This window comes from Pogona vitticeps, chromosome 9 (assembly GCF_051106095.1).
Source record: "Pogona vitticeps strain Pit_001003342236 chromosome 9, PviZW2.1, whole genome shotgun sequence".
NCBI classification, from domain to species: Eukaryota; Metazoa; Chordata; class Lepidosauria; order Squamata; family Agamidae; genus Pogona; species Pogona vitticeps.
The window spans coordinates 18,910,117-18,934,495 of record NC_135791.1 but is presented as its reverse complement, the minus strand read 5'-3'; the positions used below and the strand labels follow the sequence as shown (position 1 = coordinate 18,934,495).

The 24,379-nt window shown below is 46.7% G+C and overlaps 1 protein-coding gene across 9 annotated transcripts in view; it reads left to right on the top strand.

Annotated features, from left to right (window-relative positions):
* Positions 1 to 24,379, top strand: part of MAG (myelin associated glycoprotein) — a 69,993-nt gene that overhangs the window by 24,379 nt on the left and 21,235 nt on the right. For 3 of the 9 annotated variants that reach the window (XM_020811888.3, XM_072979599.2, XM_072979598.2), the window contains exons 2-4: positions 7,785 to 7,866; positions 21,754 to 21,843; positions 24,333 to 24,379. The exon at positions 24,333 to 24,379 is cut by the window's right edge and continues 35 nt beyond it. In XM_020811888.3, coding sequence (XP_020667547.3) covers positions 24,366 to 24,379 — 14 coding nt within the window. In that variant the 5' untranslated portion in view covers positions 7,785 to 7,866; positions 21,754 to 21,843; positions 24,333 to 24,365. Of the gene's footprint in view, positions 1 to 7,243; positions 7,616 to 7,784; positions 7,867 to 21,753; positions 21,844 to 23,881; positions 24,248 to 24,332 lie in introns of those variants that run through there. The other 6 variants (XM_078380260.1, XM_078380264.1, XM_078380262.1 and 3 more) reach the window with 4 other exon arrangements.

Here is a 24,379-nt window from a genome sequence, read left to right as displayed (position 1 = left end):
TACTTGGACAATTCAGCGCTTCGACCTTCACGGCTTGGGTCCAAGCTATCTCAAGGACCACAAACCACATCTTTGCTGTCCTTCTGCAAGCAGGCAAAGACCTTTCCTCTTCATGCAGGCTCAGTGGTTTAGGCATCTGGGAGATAAAACCAGAAGTTGGGAGTCTGATTTTTCACTGTGCCTCCTGTAAGTAGAGCCAGCCTGGGTGGCCTTGGGCAAGCTGCACAGTCCCAGGGCACCCCCAGAAGAAGGGAATGGTAAACCATTTCTGAGTATTCTCTACCTGGAAAACCCCGAAAAGGGACACCTAAAGTCAGAATTGACTTAATGGGACATGATTTATTATTATTAACTGACTAAGAAACAATAAATGGGATGTTTGATATTTTCTGGCTTCCAAATCTGTTTTTCATGACACTTCTACCTAATATTTTTGATACAATGTAATTGATTCTTTTTAAATATTTGAAGAATTTGCTTTTACCTTTTAATGTTGTGGGGTTTTTTTATGATTTAAGTTGCCCTGGGTCCTTTTTAAGGAGAAAGGTGGGGTAAAGATATTTTAAAGAAAATAAATAAATAGACAATATATTACCCTTGCCGTTCCTGGATGCAAACATAGGGATAATCCACTCAAATCTGCAGCAATGACGACATATCAAAATGTCCCTGGAATGACAGAGGACAGCACCACTCCGTGGAGAAAACTGTTGATGGTCAAACCCTCTAGCATGCTCTGTTCTGTCCCAGTTTATACAGTGGTACATGGTTCAATTCTAAGGAAATCAACCCTGAGTGCTCACTGGAAGAACAGATCCTGAAGCGGAGGCTCCAATCCTTTGGCCATCTCATGAGAAGAGAAGACTCCCTGGAAAAGACCCAGATGTTGGGAAAGTGTGAAGGCAAGAGGAGAAGGGGACGACAGAGGACGAGATGGTTGGACAGTGTCATTGAAGCAACCAACATGAATTTGACCAAACTCTGGGAGGCAGTGGAAGACAGGAGGGCCTGGCGTGCTCTGGTCCATGGGGTCATGAAGAGTCAGACATGACTAAATGACTAAATGACAACAACATGGTCCAGAGGCACACAGCAGAGCATTGTTAATATTAATCACCGAATCCGGCCCCTGTCAGGGAGGCACAATGGAGAATTGAACTCCCAACCTCTGGTTCCACCACCAATGCCTACGCCACCAAGCTAGCCAGCAATGTTGCTGAAGCTAAGTAGATCCGGCTGCTTCTGATTTGGGGTCTGGAAGGGGAGCTGCTCACAACTTTCTATGCGCCAGCTTGAGTTTTCTCACGGAAGAAAGGTGGGCTATAAATAAAGGAAGACTTCTTTGCATATGTCTGCGGAGATGCTGTAAACATCGCTCCCAGCCCGGTGGCTTCTTCCACGCTCCCTCCTGGATAATTGCCTGTTGCTACTGCTTAGCTATTCAATTGCCCTGAGCTCCACTTCAGAGATGGCAGCCTGCAGGGCTGCCAAAGGAGTAATTTGGGCAAGGGTGGAGGGTGGGAGGGACCGTATCCTCTTCAGAGCAATGATAGAGCAGCCCCAAACTGCTTTCTCCCCGCTGTGAATAATATCTGGATCCTGACTATTACAGAGAGAGGAGGAAACTGCATGAAAACGGGGTGGGGGCGGGGGCTTTGCAAACAGTTTGCAGAAAGATACACGTGAAGTATTGCTGTTTTATTAAAATGTAATGCACACAAAGTGTTCCCAGTGGCTAGAATCTGACCAGTAGACTCTAAGGTGGCCGTGTACCCTTCTTTATGTTCTCCATTTGAAGGGCTGCCAAGGGGCATGCTTCTTTGTGAAGGAATCCTTTGTGAAGACCTACCCAGTTCATAAAATCCACGTGCAAAAATAGGCGATACTTCTATAGACCACGAAAAAAAATCATCAGACAATACACAAGCTTTTATGGACTAAAACACCAGTTCATCAGGTTTGTACCAGTGTGAAGACCTTAAAAGTCCAAAAACATTAAAGCCTAAACATACATGGTAAGATGGATTTTGCCAGGAAAGTTGCCCTTAAATGTTAAGTCCAGCAGTTTTGAGGCAAGATGGATATCACCAGGGTTGTCTCTCAGATACGAGTCGGAAATCTGGTGGCTGTTTTAAGGTTACAGCTTAGGCGCCTAAGCTGTAACCACAAAACAGCAACCAGAATCCTGATTTCCATCTGAAAGACATACCCAGTTCATGTGATGTCCAGTGTAGTGTAGTGGATAGAGTGAAGGACTAGGGCTCAAGAGACCTGAGTCTGGATTCTCCACCCCACCATGGAAACTCCACAGGGGTGTGGAACGGATGAAGCCATTCCTTAAATATCTCACCTTGAAAGCTGATCTGTTGTTGTTATATACAGTACTGTCAAGTCACGACCAATTTATAATTTATAATCTGGACCAGGCCCTTGCCTTGGAATCCCAGGTGGCGTCAGTGGTCCACACCACTTATTTCCATCTCTGGTGGATAGCCCAGCTGCGCCCCTATCTAGATGTTGGGTCACTCACCACTCTGGTCCATGCGCTCGTAATCTCGAGATTAGACCACTGTAATGCTCTCTACGTGGGGCTACCTCTGAGATCGATGCGGAAAGTCCAGATGGTGCAGAATGCGGCGGCCAGACTTCTTACTGGGGTAAGGAAATATCAACATATTACTCCCACTCTGGCCGCCTTGCACTGGCTGCCCGTTCGGTTCCGCATAGATTTCAAAGTTTTAACGCTTACGTATAAAGCCCTAAACGGTTTAGGGCCTCGTTACATGACGGAACGCCTTCTCCCACCTAGGTCTACCCGTATCACTCGATCTAGCCAGGAGGTGAGGCTGAGGAGCCTGACGCCGAGGGAGGCCCGGAAGGAAAAAACGAGACACCGGGCCTTCTCGGTAGTGGCTCCTTGTCATTGGAATAGCCTCCCTCCTGAGATCCTTCCCTGGGGATCTTCAAACGCTAACTGAAAACCTGGCTGTTTAAGCAAGCATTTCCTCCATCCACCACCTGATTTTGTTCTCTGTGCCTTTTTCCCATCTGGATTATTGTGGTTTCATTTTAAATGAAATTTTGTTATGATTTTAAATTGTACTAGATTTGATCTGTTGTTACCCACCCAGAGTAGTCCGTACGACTAGATTGGCAGGCTATAAATAAATAAATAAATAAATAAATAAATAAATAAATAAATAAATAAATAAATAAATAAACAAACAAACAAACAAACAAACTAACTAACTAACTAACTAACTAACTAACTAACTAACTAACTAACTAACTAACTAACTAACTAACTAACTAACTAACTAACTAACTAACTAACTAACTAACTACCCAAAACAGGGCTTTCCAGGTAAGTGAGATGTTTAAGGAGTGGCTTCACCAATTCCACATTTCCAGTAAGTTTCCATGACAGAGTGGGAAATCCGAACTCAGGTCACCTGAGTCTTAGTTCATCACTACACCACACCTGAGTCCCAATGAAAGACCTTTTAGGGTCCCTGTAACAAAGTTCTGTGTGTTCATCGCTAGGATGAGATGTATTCTGATACATCTGATCAAAATAATTCACAAGCTTGCAGCTGTACACGTACTTTATGCAATTTGAGACAAATAAGCAGCCTCTTTTGTGGGATGATGCCTATCCTCCCCCCCTTTTTTTATGACGTATGAGTTTGTCAGTCCTGGAGGAGTCCCAAACTATGGAGGTGCTGGTGTTTTAGAAGCTGTGGAGGAGATCAAGAGATAAACAAGGAGCTTTTGTGGCTCCCTGTGTTCTGGAGGAGACTTCGGGAGGTGGGCCCGGCCTGCCCACTGTAATGGAGGGAAATGTGCAAAAAATGTGTCCTTGGGCGGATCAAGAATGCCTTCCAACATGAATGCAGCCAAAGAGGACGTGGAATAGCTGTGCGTCAGGACAGCACAACACGCACGGCTCATTTCCATGATGACATGGAGGTCTGGGAGTCTTGATTCCCAAGGATTAGAAATCCCAGACCCCAAACCCCTCCGGCCCATTTCTAGAGTGGTCATTTATGCATCGCTCAAAGGAAGGAAGGAAGGAAGGAAGGAAGGAAGGAAGGAAGGAAGGAAGGAAGGAAGGAAGGAAGGAAGGAAGGAAGGAAGGAAGGAAGGAAGGAAGAGTTAGAGAGAAAGAGGAAGGAAGGAAGGAAGGAAGAAAGGAAGGAAGGAAGGAAGGAAGGAAGGAAGGAAGGAAGGAAGGAAGGAAGGAAGGAAGGAAGGAAGGAAGAGTTAGAGAGAAAGAGGAAGGAAGGAAGGAAGGAAGGAAGGAAGGAAGGAACGAACGAACGAACGAACAAACGAACGAACGAACGAAGGAAGGAACGAAGGAACGAAGGAACGAAGGAACGAAGGGCAAAGAAATACCTAGGATGCTATAAAACATTCATATGCTAATTTGAATGGATAGGTACTTAAGAGTTACAGTTGCAGTTAGTTAAAGTTATATATAACTTTATATAGTTACAGTTAGGGTTATAGTTATATTTATTTATTTATTTATTTTAAATATTTTGCAAAAAATGACCAAGGCAGGTTACATCATTAAAAATGCAACATTAAAAGCTAAAAAGAGTAAATTATTCATATATTAAAGAAGAATGAATAACATTATATTAGAAAATGTTAAATAAAAGCATTCCAAAAACAGATTTAGAAGCAACAAAATACAAACCATCCCATTTATTGGCTCCTAGACAGTCAGTCACTCAGGCAAAGGCTGCCTGAAGAGAAAGGTTTTCATCTGTTGAAGGCCAGCAAAGATGGGGCCAGCCTGGTCTCCTGTGGGAGGGAGTTCCAGAGTCTGGGTGCAGCCACAGAGAAGGCCCTCTTCTGTGTCCCCACCAGGTGCAACCGTGAGGCTGGTGGGACTAAGAGAGAGGCCTCTCCTCATCATCTTAACATTGGGCAGGCTCATAAAGGGAGGTACAGTTTTTGAGTGAACTTGAAGCCAAGCCGTTTAGGGCTTTATAGACTAGAAACTGCAATTTACATTTATATAATTATGAATATATATTGGGGTGGAACTGCCAGAAGACCTAAATGTAGAGCATTTCATAGCTTGGGGCAATATTTCCTGCATTGGCAGACAGCTACTCGGTCTCTACAACTGCAGAATTTTTTGTGTGTGCTCCTCCATCTAGATTGAAGGCTGTTATCTGTTGCCGTGGATCTAAAAACACACCGCCACCGCTTCTGATATTTTTCAGACAAAAAGAGGGAGGGACACTCTGTTGTGTCAGTGCAGCCCCTCCCTTGGCATCCTGAGGGGTGCAACACAGAGCTTGCTGACAGCATACAGGGACACATTGGTGAAAAGCCTGCCTCTCTTCCCTTTTCTGCATGTGGCACTCACAGGCCCTCCAACAGCTGATCTCATCCTGGCTCCGGAAGCCGGTTTCCCTAAGAATGCTCACTGGATCTGGTTATACTAACGGGTGGGGCCACCACGTTCAGCAGCGCCGACTATGTGGGTAGGCACAACTATGGGAGGGGGAGGGAAACAGAAGTGGCATGCTGGCGTTTGGCACCCGTACACACGCATTTGTATGTGTGTGCACCACAGCTGAGAGAAGCGCTTGCCGAAATTTAACTGCTGGCGTTCCTGGAGAGGAGGATGGAGCCAGAAGGACTGTAGAGTGTGTGTGGATTCCCATTTTACAAATACCGTATGCCCACAACAATTATTTTATTTTGCAGAAATGGCTGCTGCTGTGCTAGGGGCTGGCAGAAGAGAGACAGGGAACTCCACGTGTCTCCCTTCCCAGTCTTCTACAACCCATCATATTTCCATGGTGGGTACGGAGAAGAGGGTCTCCATCCTCTCTCAACCCTCACAGTTGCTCTGTGGTGCATCAAGGGAGGACACATTACCCTTTGGCCAACGTGTGTGTTCACCTGCCTGCAATTCTTTGCTGCCTATGGTGAGCAGGCAAACATTTAAAGCTCGAGAAAGCGACATTTTGGGCGACAACTCCTAAAATACCCTAACCACCCCCTAAAAAGCAGCTTTCTCGGGTTCTGCTGAAAGATGTGTCAGTTGTCCCAAGAAACATTGAAAAAGACATCGCCAGCATTGCCATTAAAGGGGAATGGAGAAACTGCCTGATATGGGATGGAAGAAAAATCAGTGTTGTCCCTTTGGGACAAGGTGGGTCTCTGAACAATAGTGCACTTGCTTCCACCCAGAACCTTTGGCCACTAATGTATTGAATTAAAAGGATCTAGCATCCATCAGGCAAGAAGAAAGGCCCTTCACTGCTTAGCAATAATAATTACATGCTCTCGAACCAGTTCTATTATGGTGAAGCTTCCCAGGGTTTTCTAGGTCACAAATACTCAGATGTAGTTCACCATTCCCTTCTTCTTTGAGCATCCTGGGACTGTGCAGCTTACCCAAGGCTACCCAGGCTGTCTCTTCTCTCTGAAGGCAAGTTGGGGAATCAAACCACCCAATCTCAGTGTCTCCAACGCTCAGGTAGCCAACTCACTGAGCTCTTCTGCTAGCTCCACCTTGGAAAGCCACTGCGAGTCTGAATGGACCAAGGAGGGGCAATGTCTGACCCTCTGGTTGCTACTAGACTACAGTTCCCATCATGTGGCTTTGCTGGTTTGGGGTGCCATGACCACCAAACTCTGGAGCGCTCCACCATGCCCACCTCTAGAGTAGACAGTACTATATTAGATGATCCACTAAAGCAGTGGTTCCCAACCTTGGGTAACCCAGGTGCTCTCGGACTGCAACTCCCAGAAACTCTGGCCAGCAGAATTGGTGGTGAAGGCTTCTGGGACCTGGAGTCCAAGATCACCTGGGTTATCCAAGGTCAGAGACCACTGGGTTAAACCAACTGTGTTCCAAGGTTTGGGAATTACATTTTTCTGTGGCTCAGGGGGTTCTGGGAACTGTGGAACCCGAAAGGAATTTTTTCCCCAAAGCTCCACTGTATTCCTTCAGTTACCTCTGGACCCTTTCTTTCCCTTTTGCTACGATTCAGTATCGAAGCTACAACTGCCTACCAGTGTCATCATACAGACAACCAGCTCAGTGTAACAGGTATTTGAACCGATGGAGAGGAAACGGCAGGGTGCAAAGGAGAGCGGACGGGCAAGGAGAGCGGATCTGCTCCTTTTAGGGGAGCCCCAGGGCCCATCCTCGTTCACATCCACCCACGAGAGAAGAAGGGAGATGTGCGGTGTGTGAGAAGCAACCAATGTACTTAGCCAAGCATTCCCCCTCTCTTGCTTGCAGCCGTAGCAGCAGCTTGTCTTCTCTCTCTCTCTCTCTCTCTTCCCCCCCTCTCCCCCACCCCACCCCATTGCGCACACACAGCCGGTGGAATTTGTGTGTGGGCTCTGCTTGCAGAAATGCAGAGTTAACATAGTCGGGCACCCACTAACACTCGCGTGCCTGCGAAGCCATCCCTGCCAGAGTCCGGCTACTGAGGCTCTGGTTTAGCCAAGGCTTTGGGAAGGCCACCTAAGCGAGGGGTGCGATTCTTCTAGGACGGGGACTTAACAAGGGAGCAGCACCCCAGGATACCGACCAAACCTCAGACTTTCCGAGCAGGGTGCCCGTCGCGCCCAGGTACGCTGTCGTCTCTGTCACCCAGCCGGGGTGCCATCATCACTGCCATCACCACCATCATCACCCAGAGGGAGGCTCTGATTCTACTGCTGCCTCCAAGGGGGACTTTTTTGCTCTCCGGCTTCGCAGGCATCCCCGGGACTGATCCATCTTGCTCTTTCCGTTCCAGATTCGCCCCCCTCTATCTGGTTCAGCAAACCCGATGCTGACAACTTCAACAGGCAAGAATGCCACTAAGACGCTTCTAAAAGGTAAGGTCAGTCACAGAGGCCAGCAGCCTGTAGAGTCTGAGCAAGATGCCTCCCGGGTGTTTAGAGCCAGGATCTCTGCTAAACTTAGGTCCACCCTGAGAGTAAAAGCATGTACTGTACGTGGCTTGCTCTTGTGTTGTCCAGTCCTTGCCTTTTAGAATGCTGTTTCCCAGCCTCAAATCAAAACATCCTTCCAACGCTGCTGCAGTGCCTGACTAGTCACATCGGGTCCTGCCTGGCGGATTTACTTGACTCCGTCTGCCCTACTTGGCAGGGATGGATAGTTGCCTAGAACAGCAGAATTCGGGGAGGTCCAAGCTACTCGGGAAGTCACTGAAGGGTCAGAACGGCTGCTTTTGCCCAGAGGAAAATGGGATAATCTATTCCTCCTCTTGACAAACATCTCTGGTAGCTCAGTGGTTTAGGCATGGTTGGGAGTTCGAATCCCCCTGTGCCTCCTTGACAGGGGCTGGACTTGATGATCTAGAGGGTCCCTTCCAGCTCTGCAGTTCTAAGATTTCCTTTAAGATCTCCTATGCTCCCTGGAAATTGATGGAGTGAACCCAGGCCCGTTCCCATGAGTCCAAGAAAAGAGGCTGTTATAGGGGGAAAAAATCCTTAGTTTGTAGTGTGTGTGTGTCTGTGTGTCTGTGTGCGTGTGTTTTTGTGTGTGTGTTTCTGTGTGTGCGTGTGCGTGTGTGTCTGCCTGTCTGTCTGTCTGTCTGTCTGTCTCTCTCTCTCTCTCTCTCTGTGTGTGTGTGTGTGTGTGTGTGTGTGTGTGTGTGTCTGTCTGTCTGTCTCTCTCTCTCTCTCTCTCTCTCTGTGTGTGTGTGTGTGTGTGTGTAGGCATAATTCATTTTTATCTCAAGCAGCAAAATAGCTTGAGTTAGCCTCGGCTTATTTCTGAGATCTCTCTGTTCTTGGGAAAGAACGTAACTCAGTAGGAGGATACTTGCTTACAACCAGCTGGTCTCTAGTTCAGTATCTGGCATCTCTAATTAAAAGGATCAGGCCAGGCAGTAAGCGATAGATCAGGCCAGGCAGGGTTTGTGGTACGTCAGACCCAGACTGGATATCTGGAAGACCTTTCCTAGGGCCAGCTGTCCGTCAGAGCAGACAGTTCGGGGCTGGGTGGGCGAAGAACTGGAATGAGTATCAAGTCGCCTTTTGCCTTTGGGCCCAGTTAGATCACGGAGAGAAAAACCTCTAATACAATGTCCATCATCTTTGGCATACTGGCTGGGGCTGATGGAAATTAGCCCCTTGCTGTCCGTTGCACTTATTATGATGACCGTTGTCGTATTATTCTGGTAAAAATCAGGTGATCAAAACTGAGGTGGGTGCAAAGAAGCCTCGTTTTCGTTTTGTTTGGTTTTTTTTTTTTTTAAACAATCCCTGTCTCCTTGTCAGGCTTCCTTCCTGGAGGGACACAACCTTGACGTGTTTTTTTTTTTTTAATTATTGCATCCTAACCAGCACAAATGGCTTTTTTATCTGCTTGAATCCTTTCTGGGAAGAGGGAGGATAATACCGCCTCCGCAGCAGCGATCAAAGAGACCCTGATCCCTTATGTCAGGATTGATGGCGGGTGTTTGCGCTCATCACGGGGGGGGAAGGGTGTTGTGCCCCTTGACACCAACCATGCCCTGAGCCGGGAGCCCCCTCCCTCGAGGACACGACAGAGCTTCTGACAACAGTTATTTTGATGGGGCCGGGCAGGAGTGCTGCCGAAAGCCAACTGGAGGAGTGCCACAATCTGAGGAGCGGGTGGTGGCAGGAAACAATGATTAGCGGGTGGGGGGTGCTCAAACTAGGGCACTGGAAAAGCTACAGGATGCAAGATACTGTGTATGCGTGGGTTGACATGTATGCTTTCTACGAGAGCCTCATTTCAGATCTAGGCAGAAAGGGGCAAAGATTTCAGCTGTAGAACAAGTTTTGCACATGGGCCGGCCCTACCGTTAGGCAGAACAAATTGCCTGCCTCGGCTGATAGATGCGGATTGTGCAGGAAGAGCCGCTGACGGGCCCTTCCTCTGGAGCCTTTCACAAACAATGGCCCCCCAGTTGGAGGAGAGATTGTGTGTCCTACGTAGCCTTCCCTCAGGCCACAAATGAGCCCGCTAGCCTCTGGTGTGCGCGGTTAAAGAAGACTCCACAAGTAGTCCTGTCCTCTTCTGTACGTGGATGATAAGGGAAGGAGCCAGCTTGACCTTTTTTTCCTCAGGCAGCAAAATGCCGTAGGCCAGCCCTGTTTGTGCACGTTGGCACTGAAGTTACAATTCATCCTATAAAGGGGGAATGACTGATAATTGCTAATAATTACAAATAAGTACTGTAGTAAGCTTTCTGGATGCCCTGGACTGCCAGAAAGACAAATAAGTGGGTCCTAGACCAAACCAAGCCTGAATTATCTCTGGAAGCAAAAATATTGAAACTGGGCACTATTTTGGGCACGTCCTATTTTGGGCACATCATGAGAAGACGGGATTCTCTGGGAAAGGCATTCGTGTTGGGAAAGATGGAAGGCAGCAGGAAAAGAGGAAGACCAAATATGAGAGGGAACGACTCCTTAAAAGAAGCCACAGACCTGAGTATGCAAGAGCTGAGCAGGGCAGATGAGAGCAGGATATTTTGGAGATTGTAACGGACACCATAACTTGGAGCTGCACATAATTAACAACAAGAAACAACAATAAAGACATTTAGGATTTCAGCCTTCATTGTTCAAAAGCTGTTTTTTAAAAACACATACGAAAACATGCACTTGTTGCTGCAGCTATTTTAGCAGTTTTATCAACTCTGGGTAAATTATCACGTTAATGACAACTGGGAGGAAAATGTCCCCTTGATGTGCAGATCTGGGACACAGATTTCTTTATTTGTTTATAACAATCAGCCCTAATAGCGCAAGCGCGTGCAAAACCAGTGAGCCAAGCAGAAATACAAAATCCTCCCGAGGAATAATGGTGTGACATCTGAAACCTAGGAAAAAGGGGAAGCCAGATATTGACAACCTTCCCTGAAAAACACTCCAGGTGGCGGGCATGCTTAGTGTAGGAAGCGTGGAAAGAGAAGGGCGTATTTCTAGTCCATCGGCAGCATCAGAAATTAAGTTGAGACCGAAGGGCAAGAGCAGGGGGGACTCGCAGCTTTCCAGGTGTTGTTGGACTACAATTCCCATCTGCCCAAGACAGGCTTAGCCAGTGGTAAAGAGTGATGGGGGTTGTGATCCGAAAACATCCAGAGGGCTCCAGATCCTCTCCGTTCTTGCTAAGGGGAAAACAGAGTGATGCGGGGGAGGATCTGAATGAGTCCAGGCTATGTAGGCCAAATGACAACAACGTATTTCCATCCTTCCAGCCGTGAAGCAGATCTCAGGAACGGCTTTTTCAAAACCAGCTTTTAACCATCCCAGCGATAAAGCCAAGTAAATTCAGACCCTTTTCAATACTCCTATAAAAAAATCCAAAGGATCTTTTTTCCCCCTCCTTTCCAAGCAGAGAGGAAGTCATCCATGCACTGATGCTTTTAATCACCTTTCCCGAGCTAATCCAGCTACCTTAAGTCTCTCCCCTTTCTTAGCTTACTAACCCTGGTGGCTTTCTCCTGTCATTTCCAGTCCCCTGCCCAGACTCCCAATGACCTGCCCCTGGCAGGGCCGGACTGGGACCAAAAATCGGCCCTGGCATTTACCACCTCGCCGCCCCCGCCCCCCCGAGCGCCCGCCAAGCCCCTCCACGGCGGCATCATCGCCCGCGGCCCGCCGCCCCCCCGAGCCCCTCGCCTGCGCGAGCGGCCGCCACCCCCAGGGAAGGAGCCCCCACCGTGCCGCCCTTCGCCCCACTGCCGCCGCCGCCATGGCCGTGCCCGCCCCACCCCTGCGTGGCTCCTCCTCCTTCTCCTGGGCGGCCGCCCCCGCCCCACCCCTCCCATCACAGGCGGCCCCCCGAGGAGCCCCCGTTTGCGGCCGAGAAGGGCCGCTCCTGCCTGCCCCAGCTCTCCCGCTCCCGGCAGGCCCGCAGGAGTGCCCTGACGGGGAGGGGGTCCCGGCAGGCACGCGTCGAGCCCGCCTCAGCTGCCTCCGTCCTCGGCCGGCTGGCCGGCTGAGGCGGCTGTGAGGACAGCCTTCGCCAACTCCTTCCTTCCTTCCCCGAACCGGCCGTTCTGACCATCGGCCGTTCTGGCATTTGCCAGAACTGCCAGATGGCCAGTCCGGCCCTGGCCCCTGGGCTGATCTTCAGCAATCGTCCCCATCCTGAGCGGGTGCCCTTGTGATCAGATCTCCCTGTATACGTAACCTGAGCAGATGCCATGCGTTTGTCAGAGGGCAGGAGCTTGAAAGAGCTGCACGCGCCCACGGTGTTGGCAGCCCTGCCAAGACCTGCCAGCGCCTCCCTGGTGCACAGACGCTGGCAGAAAATAGCCAGTGCTCAGGCAATGCCAGTAGACAGTATGTGCTTTTATCCAGACGGGATAAAGGCACAGGGTGAGAATGCAAGATATGTATTCTGTGCAACCCCCACTCCTATACACTTTGTGTTTTTTTCTCGCTTTCTCAGCTGGAGCAGCCTTACAGGCAGTTGTGGCTTAGGCGTCTGGCTGCAGAGTTACAGGACGGGAGTTCGATTCCCCACTGTGCCTCCTTGAACAGGGGCTGGACTCGAGGGTCCCTTTCAGCTCTGTGGTTCTAAGATGATCCTAAGATAAAATGGGGAGGAAGCCAGCCATGTAGCTGAGGTTATTTAAGGACAGGCAGAATACAAATGTAATAAATAGATAAATAAACAAATCTTTGCCTGATGCTTCCTCTCTCTTTTTTTGCCATCCTCACTGCCTCTGTGCTGTTTAATTTTTAAGGTGGGCAGATGAATGGAAAAGCTAGGTGCCTATCATCACTTCGAGCTAGACGGAGGGAGTTTTGGCAAGCAGGAATAACATTTCCTCTTGCGTGCTACTTTTAAAGGCACCGTTGCTTTCCCACCCCTTCGATTTGCTGGTTTATAAACAGAGAATTCCCAAGGCCCGAGCTACTTCTTCTGATCTGAGAATCTCATCGCACCTTTCCTCCTGGTGAAAATGCCGTTCCCGCACCTCTTCATTGGTTGAGAAAAACAGTAGTGAAAAAGCAGAACTCTGCACAGTCTCAGAGGTGCTCTCTCCTGTGTTATTGTACCAGATATTCCAGAATTCAACTTTGCTCTGTTCCTTTGCCCTGAAGCTACAGGAGGATTAAGTGTTACAGGGGCAGTGTCAGTATCTCTGATTAAGTATCAGCTGAATCTGAGCTGCTGGAGGTAAAAGGGGGGGGGCACACACACCATGCAAAGTGAACCCTGCACAGGAATTAGCCCTACCAATGGCAAGGCGAAGCAGATTTTTGCTGCTCTGTGGAGGACTCTAAAGCAGTGGGTTTCTGATCCGAGAAGAATTTCCTTTTGAAAAACAGAAAGACCATCCCGGGCTCAGCCAGAAAGGTGAGGCACAGATAGAACTGAGTTCTTCGTTAAGATCTAGAAGTTTCTATGGAGACATGAAGGGAAACCAAGGAACTGCAGGGAGGTTGTGCGGCGAATTTGTCAGCAGCAAGGGGGAAAGGGACTGATAAATAAAGGCATATGCTGCTGTTGTTGTCCGTGCAACACAGCCTGCTCGCCTGCCCCCGACACCCGGCCGGGATCAAACCGGCTCTTGTGCCTCGGTTCGCATCCGAGGGAGGCAAGTGGGTGTCACTGTCAGCGGGTCGACAAAAGAAGCCTGTGTTCACGACGGCTGTTGTGACATTCAGATTTTCCCCCCTCCTTGCTAGCTCTTTTATAGCAGGCCTTCCTCCTGGAAGCCATGACCAAACACCGGCCATTCGTGGCTGGTATGGAGAAGGGACGTGTCCAAAGAGCAGCCGGCTTGTGGCACGGCACCGGATCTCAGTGGCTGCTCTTATGGACTTCTCTCCTTCTTGCAAAAGAGGAGTTTTTTGTGGGGGGGACAGGGGGGCCTGCTTTGTAAGGAAGAGGAAGCACCATGAGGCTCATAATTCTGCAAGATGGGAAGCGTACAAAATAAATCAAATAGAGAGAGGAGGGAAAAGGTCAGGAATTAACTGGGGGGGGGGGGAAGGCCTGCCTATACATCCACGTTTTTAATTGATTTTTAAAAGTACCTAGCGAGGGTGCCGCACGAATCTCCGGAGGCAGATTGTTCCAGAGGCGAGGAGCCACCGCTGAGAAGGCCCGTTTCCTTGTTTTTTTCCTTCAGGCTCCTCAGCCTCACCTCCTGACTCGCATGTGTGACACAGGTAGACTTAGGTGGGAGTAAGCGTTCCGCCAAGTATCGAGATCCTAATCCATTTAGGGCTTTGTACGTAAGCATCAAAACTTTAAAGTCGACACGGAACCGAATGGGCAGCCGATGCAGTGCGGCCAAAATAGGAGAAATATGGTGCAATTTTCTCGCTCCGCTAAGGAGTCTGGCCGCCGCATTCTGCACCACTTGGAGTTTCCGCGTCAACTTCTAAGGTAGCCCCACGTAGAGTGCGTTACAGTGGTCTCATCTTGAGATTACGAGCGCATGAACCAAGGTAGTGAGCGCTCCCACATCGAGATAAGGGCGCAGCCGGGCTATCCGCCAAAGATGGAAAAAGGCGGTGCAGACCACCAACGCCACCGGAGTCTCCACGAACCTTATAAGGTGCTGTGTAAAGAATTGTTTCCTGATTTGGCCCCCTTCAAATGTGACGGGGTCACATGGCCACTGTTGAGAATGGCTGCTCTAATCCAATGCCCGCCGTTGCAGAAACCCACAGCGAAACACCTTCAACAGATGGCCGTCGAACCTCTGTTTAACAGCCTCCAGCAAGGTCCACCACCTCCGAAGATAAACTGCCCCAGCATCAAACAGATCTTACCATCACCGAGTTCTTTCCAATGTCTAGTGAAGATTCCCTTTCTTGTAATTTGGATCCATTGGCTTGGTTCCTTTTTTTATGGAGTCACCTTTCTCAATCTCCCTTCTGCATGAAGCCTGTCATAAATGTGAAGATGACTATCATATCTCTTCTCAGACCTCTTTTCTTTCAGCTAAGCGAGCCCAACTCCTTTACCTGCTCTTTAGAGCAGTGGTTCCCAGTTCTGGGTTCCCAGATGTTCTTGGACTACAAATCCCAGAAATCATGGCTAGTGGATGGCTCTTTGGAGAGGTTTAGTTCAAGAACATCGCGTGAGCCAAAGTTAGGAACCCTTGTTTAAGATCAGTGGTTCCCAACCTTGGATCTCCAGATGGACTAAAATTCCCAGAAATCCTGACCAGCACAGATAGTGGTGAAGGCTTCTGAAAGGTTTAGGTCAGGAATCTCTGGGGACCCAATGTTGGGAACCACTACTTTAGACAGTGTGGCCCTCTACATGTTGTTGGACTGCAGTTCCCATCAGCCCCAGACAAGATAGTCAACAGTTAGGAATCATGGGAGCGGAGTTCCATGACATCCAGTGGACCACATATGGTCTTCTTGTCTGACCCTCAGGCCAATAGGCTTCCTGTGGGTTTTTTCCTTCCCTTTTTTACAAGCTTGCCCTAAACTTAGAGAACCACTCCATACATGTGTTTATTCCAAAGAGAGGAATCATATGGTCCCCTCGCTTCATGCAGCCTCCTCCAGGTCATTTCTGTGGTCCCCAGAGGTCCTGAAGCCGCCCCACCCCAAATTCCAAAATGGGAGCATCATGCCTCCAGGGCATGGCATTCTTATCTAAAAGAGAGCCTCGAGCCTTGTTCTACCTTGCTGTTGCACGGAAAGCAACTTCTAGTCACACCCAGTTTCTTTGGAAGGGGATTGTCCAATTTATGGACAATCCAGGGGGAGGAAGATATTATCTAGCCCTATCGGGAACTTTGCTATTATGTGCCGTCAGGTCAGAACTTACCTATAGCCACCCTAATACAGCTTTCAAGGTAAGTGAGATATTTAACGAGTGGTTTCACCAGTTCCACTCCCCCAGTGAGTGTCCATAGCTGAGCAAGGATTTGAACCCAGGCCTCCTGAGTCCAAGTTCATTGCTCTACCTACTACACCTGACTGTGCATCTTCTAGCAATTAAACTTGTGACCTTTTGCATGGAAAGTGCATGCTGTAAACCGCCGAATGATAGCCCCTCCCCTTTATCTCACTATATCGCAGGCCTTCATTGTGACAAATATAAATAAACAAGTGGAAGCGGTAACAAATGATGTACTACATCTTTATCCTCTGTCAGTAGTGTTTCTGCTCAAAATTCCACCCAGACAGCCTGTCCTCCAGGAAAATGCAAGGCATCCTCATGCCGTCCAGATGCTGTTGACTACAAATCACATCATCCCAAGCCAGCATGACCATTGTACCTTCTAGTTAAGACCAATGGAAGTGAAACCTAATAAATCCAGAAAGCACTAGGCTCTCAGGGTGCAAATGTCCCCTAGTTATTTTTTTTCCCCATTCATACGTTCATATTCCACATGAACGTCATACGCATTCCTTGAGAAGCTGTGTTGTTTTTGAGCAGGGAAATTTGCTCCTTATTTTAAGAGAGCTTGTAATTCTGCACATAGGACGAGATCCTATGCATATACTCTGCATGAGCTTTTAAGACTATAAAATGGAAAGTGAGAGAGCCATGCAAGCATCATCATCATCATCATCATCATCATCATCATCATCATCATCATCATCATCATCATCATCATCATCATCATGTGCCATCAAGTCAATTCTGACTATGGTGACTCTTTTCAGGTTTTCCCAGGTAGAGAATATTCAGAAGTGGTTTACCATTCCCTTCTTCTGGGGGCACCCTGGGATTATGCAGCTTGCCCAAGGACACACAGGCTGGCTCTATTCACAGGAAGCACTGTGGGGAATCCAATTTCCAACCTCTAGCTCTGCAGCCAGATGCCTAAACCAATAATCCATTAGAACAGGAGCACTGGAAAGGGACCCTATGGATCATCAACTCCTTGTCAACTTGGTGCACTGGGGAATTGAACTGCCAATCTGTACCCTGCGACCGGATACCAAAACCACTCAGCTGTCCCGCAGTTCCATGAAGCATATCATGATAGATAATGTAGCTGTGCCACATACCAGTTAGGATTCAGCTAAGTGCTTACGGACAATCTATTTTTCTCTTTTCATTAGCCACAGAGCAAGCAGATAACAGCCTTTCTCCTCTAATTTCTACCACGTTTCCCTGAAAATAAGACAGGGTCTTATATTAATTTTTGCTCTACTGAAAAGCAGTAGAGCTCATTTTCAGGGGATGTTTTGTTTTTTTTTCATGTACAACTATCTACGTTTATTCAAATACAGTCACGTCATCTTCTGGTTGCTGCACAGTGGTGGAGGGCAGGGTTTCACTGAACTGGGTCTGATTTTTGGATTACGGCTTATATTACAGGCATCCTGAAAAATCACACTAGGGCTTATTTTCAGGTTAGGTCTTATTTTCAAGGAAACAGGGTATATAGTGACAGTATTCTTCGCCTCTAAAAAAGCAATGTATTCTTGTTTTAAGCTGAAAAATGCTTTGCCTGGTCATTAGAAGATAGCAGTTCTTGATCTAATTCAGGGGCGAGCAATTAATTTCTATAGAGGGGCCACATGAAAAAATCTGAACTGTGTTCCAGGGCCGAACCAACTAAAATCCTGTTTGTTCCACCCAGCAGTGTAATGTAAACAAGCCTCAATCTTGGTGGCAAATTGCCAATGATTAAGATATTAGCTGATGTGCACCAACTTGTACCTGGCATCAAACGACCATGCCAACAATAATTTATGAACTTGGGACAAATCACCACTGAGATTTATTCTAACTGCGTTACACCAGCATAGAAACACAATCAGATTTTGGCCTTTGGCCCTCAAGGCAGTTTTGACGTCAGCTCCTCAAAGTCCCTGATGACAGCCACTGATCTAGAATTCCGGGAACTGAAGCCCCAATCATTGGAGGACCAATGGTTGAGAGAGCGTCTAGGCTGAAAGAGTCTCAGCTGGTACATAGGTAAAGGTAAAGGTTCCCCTTGACAATTTTTGTCCAGTCGTGTCCGACTCTAGGGGGCGGTGCTCATCCCCGTTTCCAAGCCATAGAGCCAGCGTTTTGTCCGAAGACAATCTTCCGTGGTCACATGGCCAGTGCGACTTAGACACGGAATGCTGTTACCTTCCCACCGAGGTGGTCCCTATTTATCTACTTGCATTTGCATGCTTTCGAACCGCTAGGTTGGCGGGAGCTGGGACAAGCGACGGGCGCTTACTCTGTCGCGTGGATTCGATCTTACGACTGCTTGGTCTTCTGACCCTGCAGCACAGGCTTCTGCGGTTTAGCCTGCAGCGCCACCACATACCCCCAATACGTCTAGGATTGTTTGCAATGAAATAAATGTTTGGTCACAGTGCACAAATATCAGTGAGATTAAGAGACTGAGAGTGTGTCGGTGAACTATAGTTATGGTGGTTCAAGACTATTTTAACTGCCATGTCTGTCTTATGTCCAAGTGTGGTGAGTTCCTCAGAAATCTCTGTCAGCAACCAGGATTCCCCTGAGCTATAGCAGAGAATTCTAAGTATTCTAGATCGGTGGTTCCCAACGTTGAGTCCACAAGTGTTCTTGGACTGACATTTCCAGAAGCCTGCACCACTAGCTATGCTGGGCAAGATTTCAGGGAATTGTAGTCCAAGAACATCTGGGGACCCAAAGTTGGGAACCACTGCTCTAGATTGCCTTTGTGTCTCTGTGCATGTGCAGAGTGTTTCAGTAACTCGCAGACTTCTTGCAAAAGGGGCTTTAGGGTGTGGTTTCTGAGCACTGAAATCTAGAACATCCAAAAGGCCAAATGTTCCTCACTCCTGGACTACTGTATTAAAAGAGTTGTAAATTTATACATTGAGGTAAATTTAATCCACCTGGAGAGCCTCCTGGCCATGAAACAGTGTAGAGAATTGTAGAATCATGAAGTTGGAAGGGGCTTATAAGACCATCGAGTCAAATTCCCTGTTCAATACAGGAATCCAAATAAAAATATATCTGCCAGGTGGTTGTCTAAATTTCTCTTGAATGCCTTGCCTATAGTAGTTACCCAGTTGGAGTGATCTTTTTCTTACTTCAGGTTTTAAACCAAATATTAGAACAGCCCTGGAAGACAGCATTTGGTTGGGTGAGGTAAAGGACAAGATGGCACCCTGCCTCCCTGTATAAATGAACTAGACTGGTGGCTAACAGTACAGCAGGATTTATGAACACATGGGCCACCAGATATTTTGAACTCCCAGAATCCCTGCCCATTGGCCATGCTGGTGAGGCTCCTGGAATTTGAAGTCGAAAACATCCAGGTGGCCTAAGTATGAAAACCATTGCAATAGAGCAGTAGTTCCTAATCTTGGGTCCCCAAACATTTTTGGACTGCAATTCCTAGAAGCCTTCACTGCTAGCTGTGCTGGCCAGGGCTTCTGGGATTTGCAGTCCAAGAATGGACCCAAGGTTAGGAACCACTGTGATAAAGTATCTTTCATTGCACCCTGGTTTAGTTGAGCCAAGATGGTCCGTGTGGCTTATGCAGCAATGCCCTCCAACAACTGGAAGTGGCCGGAAGGTGCAAGGAAGGAACAGCAGAGGGACTGCTATGGTCCTCCAGCATTGCCTAACTGTAGGGCTGGCCCTGCCTGGAACAGAGCAATTACATGGAAAGCCCACCCGATGGAGACATGACACACCTATGCAGTCACTGGTTGCTCTAAAAAGGAAGATGGATTTTGGCTACCAGCCTGCTCCTTTGGCACATCATCCTTTCACTCATTCCTCAGGGCACCTGCTTAAATGTGCAGTTAACAAGCCCTTGGCAAGGACTTCAGAACAGGTCGCTAGTTAGAGCTGATTGTCTTGCCTGTGAATCTTTGAACTAAGCATGTTCCCTGATAGAGCAAACGCTTCCAGTTTCCTGTATCAGGGAATGATTATAATATCCAATTTCCGAGTGCATTCAATGTATCAGATGTCTGAAACTGAAAGATTGCCTGTTAGCTACTCAGGGCAAGGACCCAGCTTTCTTTTAGCTATATAAGGCACATACAAGTCACCTTTCTCCAATGTGGCTCGGTCCAGATGCGTAGGACTACAGTCCCCATCATCCTGCAAATGATGGGAATTGTAATACTATACATCTCAAGGATACCATGTGGGGGGACAGATTGCTTTTACTCAAAACTGCTTAACAAGCTTTCCAGCTCCAGTGAGATGAAATTAGACTTTTGACTCTCGTATTATTACAAATGGGTATTTTGCTTTTATGTTACATTCTCTCCAAGGAGTGGCAGGGTTCTCTCCTACCCTTTCATCTCATTAACAGCCTTCTGAGCAAATTACACTGAGACAGCAGTGTCATCCAGTGGGCTTGATATCCTAGTTTGGAGGAGCTTACAGTTTGCAGAGCTGGTCAAGGAAGGGCTCTCTAGGTAGAAATCAGGACCCTGGTCAGTTCCCAGCAAACTAATGGAAGATATTTGAGTCAACAGGAGGATGAATCAATCTATGGCCTTACGAGGCGGTGCTGATAAATATTGAGCCTTTCCCAGAAAAAATTGAGCTAGGAAGCCACACTATTCTACATATTCCCCCAGGAAGTCAATGCACTTGCAGCACATCTATCTTGCAGCTTCTTAAGTCCCTGCAAATAAAATTCTTCCAACTGCTGGTAGATCCATGTCAGTAGACCCATGTATCATCACCAGTTACTGATTTGCCCAGGAAATCTGACTCATTTCTTGCCAAATGTTCCAAAACAGCCACCGATGATGACTCCACACATTTCCTCTTTTGTTCAGTTGTCAAAAGTTTGGGGATCCACTTTGCTGCCAGCTTTCTCATTTCCAAGTCGTTGTGGATAATGGCACCAACTCTCTCATGTGATATTCTCAGATATATAACAATACTTTTGGCTGATATTCGGCAGCCCTCCATAATCATGTCATGGATGGCTTTCACCTTTGCAGGCACAGAGACAGAAACAGGCCTTCCACTGGGTTTCTCACTTTCAACACCAAAATGGCCAGTTTAAAAATTGACAACCCAATGTTTAACTGTTGCATATGAAGGGCCACTGTCACCCATAGTTTGTGACATTTAATCATGGATCTGCTTTGTGCCTTTCCCTTGGAGAAACAGGAACTTGATTATGGTCCTATGCTCTTCCACATTGAACTTTTCTGGAGGTGCTGCCATGTTCACTTTGGACCTGAACATGAAAGATAAGTTAAAATCATAGGTAGTTGATTTTTGCACTGTTGAGTATAGACAACTTGGCCAATACACTCTGCAATTTATAGCTTCCTAGCTCAATTTTTTTTTCTGGGAAAAGCTCAATACTTATCAGCACCCCCTTGTATAATGTGGAACAAAGCACGTTCTGCATTAGGCCCCACCTTCTTGTGGGTGCCAGTTGTGTCCTTTAAAGCAGCCATTCTCAAGCCTTTGTTGGCCATGACCATAAATGCAATATGAAATAAATATAGGCCAAATCAGAATTGTATAAGTCACATAGCGAACCTAAGGTGGTATGTAAAGAATTGTTTCTGGTCTGTGGCCCTTTTCAAATATGCCAGGCTCCCCACCCTCTGCTAGAGGCCATATGGTCTAAATGGGCAGGATATAAATTAAATAAATAAATACGGCCCCTGTTGAGAATGGCTGATCAAGACTACAGCTGGTTAGCTTCCCTTAACTTAAAGGGACAGAAGCATTTGAAAGACTTCTACTAACATTAGGCGTAAGAATAAAATTCTTTAAAAATGAACGAATGAATAAACATTGTGTGCTGTTTTCAAAGAAATGACGAAGCCCTGCTAATATGGCAATGTTTCCTTCTTCAGTGCGGAACCTACTAGAAGCGGAGAGCTGTCACTCTGAAGGTCTTCCCCGTTGGTCTCCAGCTCTACCACAGACCATCTGAACGTTTCTGAGTGAGTTGACAACCATTCCCTGAGGCATACATTTCTCTGTCAGAACAAAATGGGTAGGCAGTGATCCCTTTCAGCCATGATCAATCTGTGAACATCTTTCTCCTGTGAGTGACTGGTTGACATTTCATCCTCTCGTATCAAGTTTATCTGCTTGCGCAGATGTGTGCATTCTCTGTTTCTAGCATGTTGTTACTATTTTCTGAACCCCTGTTTGTTTTCAGCTGTATTTATATCCTACTTTCTCTTTATTGAATACCACGCAGTATACATTCTTCTCTTCCTTCCCTCTTATCTTCTGAAAAACCTTGTAAGGTAGGTCAGGCCAAGAAAGTGTTATTAGCACAAGTGAGTTTCATGGCTCAATGAGGACTAGAATCTAGAGCTCTCAGATCACAGTCAAAGACTTTTACACCAAAAGCTGAGCTTGGTAAATACAGCCTAAATACCACATGCTGGTTGGAATATTCTGGGAACTGTAGTTCACAAAAGCAACTTTTCTATTCCTTACAGTGAAACAACGGGAGGTTCATCATCTCTGATTGGTGGACATTTTAATTTTAAATTATAAATATACTCTAATGATCATTCCAAGCTATCTGTTGTTCTATACTGTAAAATACTGCATTTGCTCTGTTAAATTTTAAAGATATTTTATTGTCTGTAAAGATACTGTAAAGGTAAAGATCACTGTAAAGAAAATTTATATTTTAGGTTTTTAAATATTTCCCAGTATAGTATGATAGATATTTCTCAACATATTCTCATTGGTTCATTTATCATGTATTAGGTATTTACTTCCCACCAAGAGAGATCTTTTCCAGGGAATGGAATGATAATAATATAATGCAACAAATATCAAAATGCATACAATAAATCAGCACATTTAAAATATAAAACAATATGGACTAGAACCTTGATCTTTCTTAATCTGTGAAGTATGTTTGTCCTCTGCATGGTGCTGAGAGATGCCAAGACAAGGAACAAGAAACCAAATTTTCTAAGCACAACCATACTGCTTATGCCTCTGGTGAGAAGTTGGACTTACTAGTCTTTATACATATTCATCTGTCTATTGCAGATCTTTTGTGGGGCTTTTCTGGGTATTCCTGCAAGCTCTAAGCCAGGTAAATATTAGGGTGACATACTGTTGCGTAAAATTTACCAGCTGTGCCATAGCGCTGCACAGCACCAAAACACTGAGGAGTGCTAGTGCCCTCTTCTGGGATTTTGGAGCAAAGCAATCAAAGTGATTTATTTGTTGATTAGTTTACCATATGTTAGGGACGTGGTGGCACTGTGGATTAAACCACAGAAGCCTCTGTGCTGCAAGGTCAGAAGACCTGCAGTCATAAGATCGAATCCATGTGACGGAGTGAGCCTCTGTCGCTTGTCCCAACTCCCGCTAACCTAGTGGTTGGAAAGCATGCAAAATGCAAAATGCGAGTAGATAAATAGGTACCACCATGATGAGAAGGTAACAGCCTTCCGTGTTTAGTCGCACTGGCCACATGATCATAGAAGATTGTCTTCTGACAAATGCTAGCTTTATGGGTTGGAAATGGAGATGAGCACCGCACCCTAGAGTCGGACACGACTGGACAAATTGTCAAGGGGAATCTTTACCTTTACCTTTACCTTATCATATGTTAAGTACTTACCTTCCACCCTTCGGCAGGAGAGACCTTTTCCAGGGAATAAGAAAAGATAAGAAGTACAGTATCAAAATGCAACACTAAATCAACACAATTAAAATCTAAAACAGTGGAGGTTACAGAGAGGTGTTAAAAAACTATCACCAAAGATACTGTTCATTTAAAATGCCTGGGATAATTTTTTAAAGTATTCATTCTCTTCAAATTGGGAATACTCATGCCGAGATTAAATATCATATTGCTGTGTGCCAATGAGTGCATAGATCTGTGGCAGGACACATCTTTTCATATAGTGGCCTAGAGTTTTGGCGATTGAGGAAATCTGAGTTCCAGTCTTCACTCATCCGTGAAACTCCCTGGCTGACCTTGACCCAGTCACCCTCTGCCAGCCTGATTGACCTCACAGGTCTGTAGTGATATGGGGGCGGGTTTTGGGGGAGAACCATGTATACCACCTTGAGCTCATTGGGGGACACAGGAGATATTGGTGGATCTCTCTTCCTGTGTCTTCCTCCTAAAGCTGAAACTTACAGTCTCTTGGAAGAACAGCTGCCGATAGTGCCAAGGATTGCTAAGACATTCTTGAGAAAATCACAAGGAATCTCTGATTGGTTGGCAAATTTTGGCAGAATGTCTCATTTGGTGGCCTTGCAAATATATTTGTCTCCCAAGATATAACGCCCACAGGAAGAACAGTGAAACAGTTGGTGCACTTTCCATTTGTGGAGGTCCATCACAACTGTATCTTCAAGGTCAGATTATTACTTAATGCTCTCCCTTTCAAGACAGTCCAAACAATCATCTTTCATTCAACCTGTGCCTCATTCTTTTTCCTAGGTCATCCATCTCCATTCTTCACCAGTTAACAAGATGAAATATTTCTA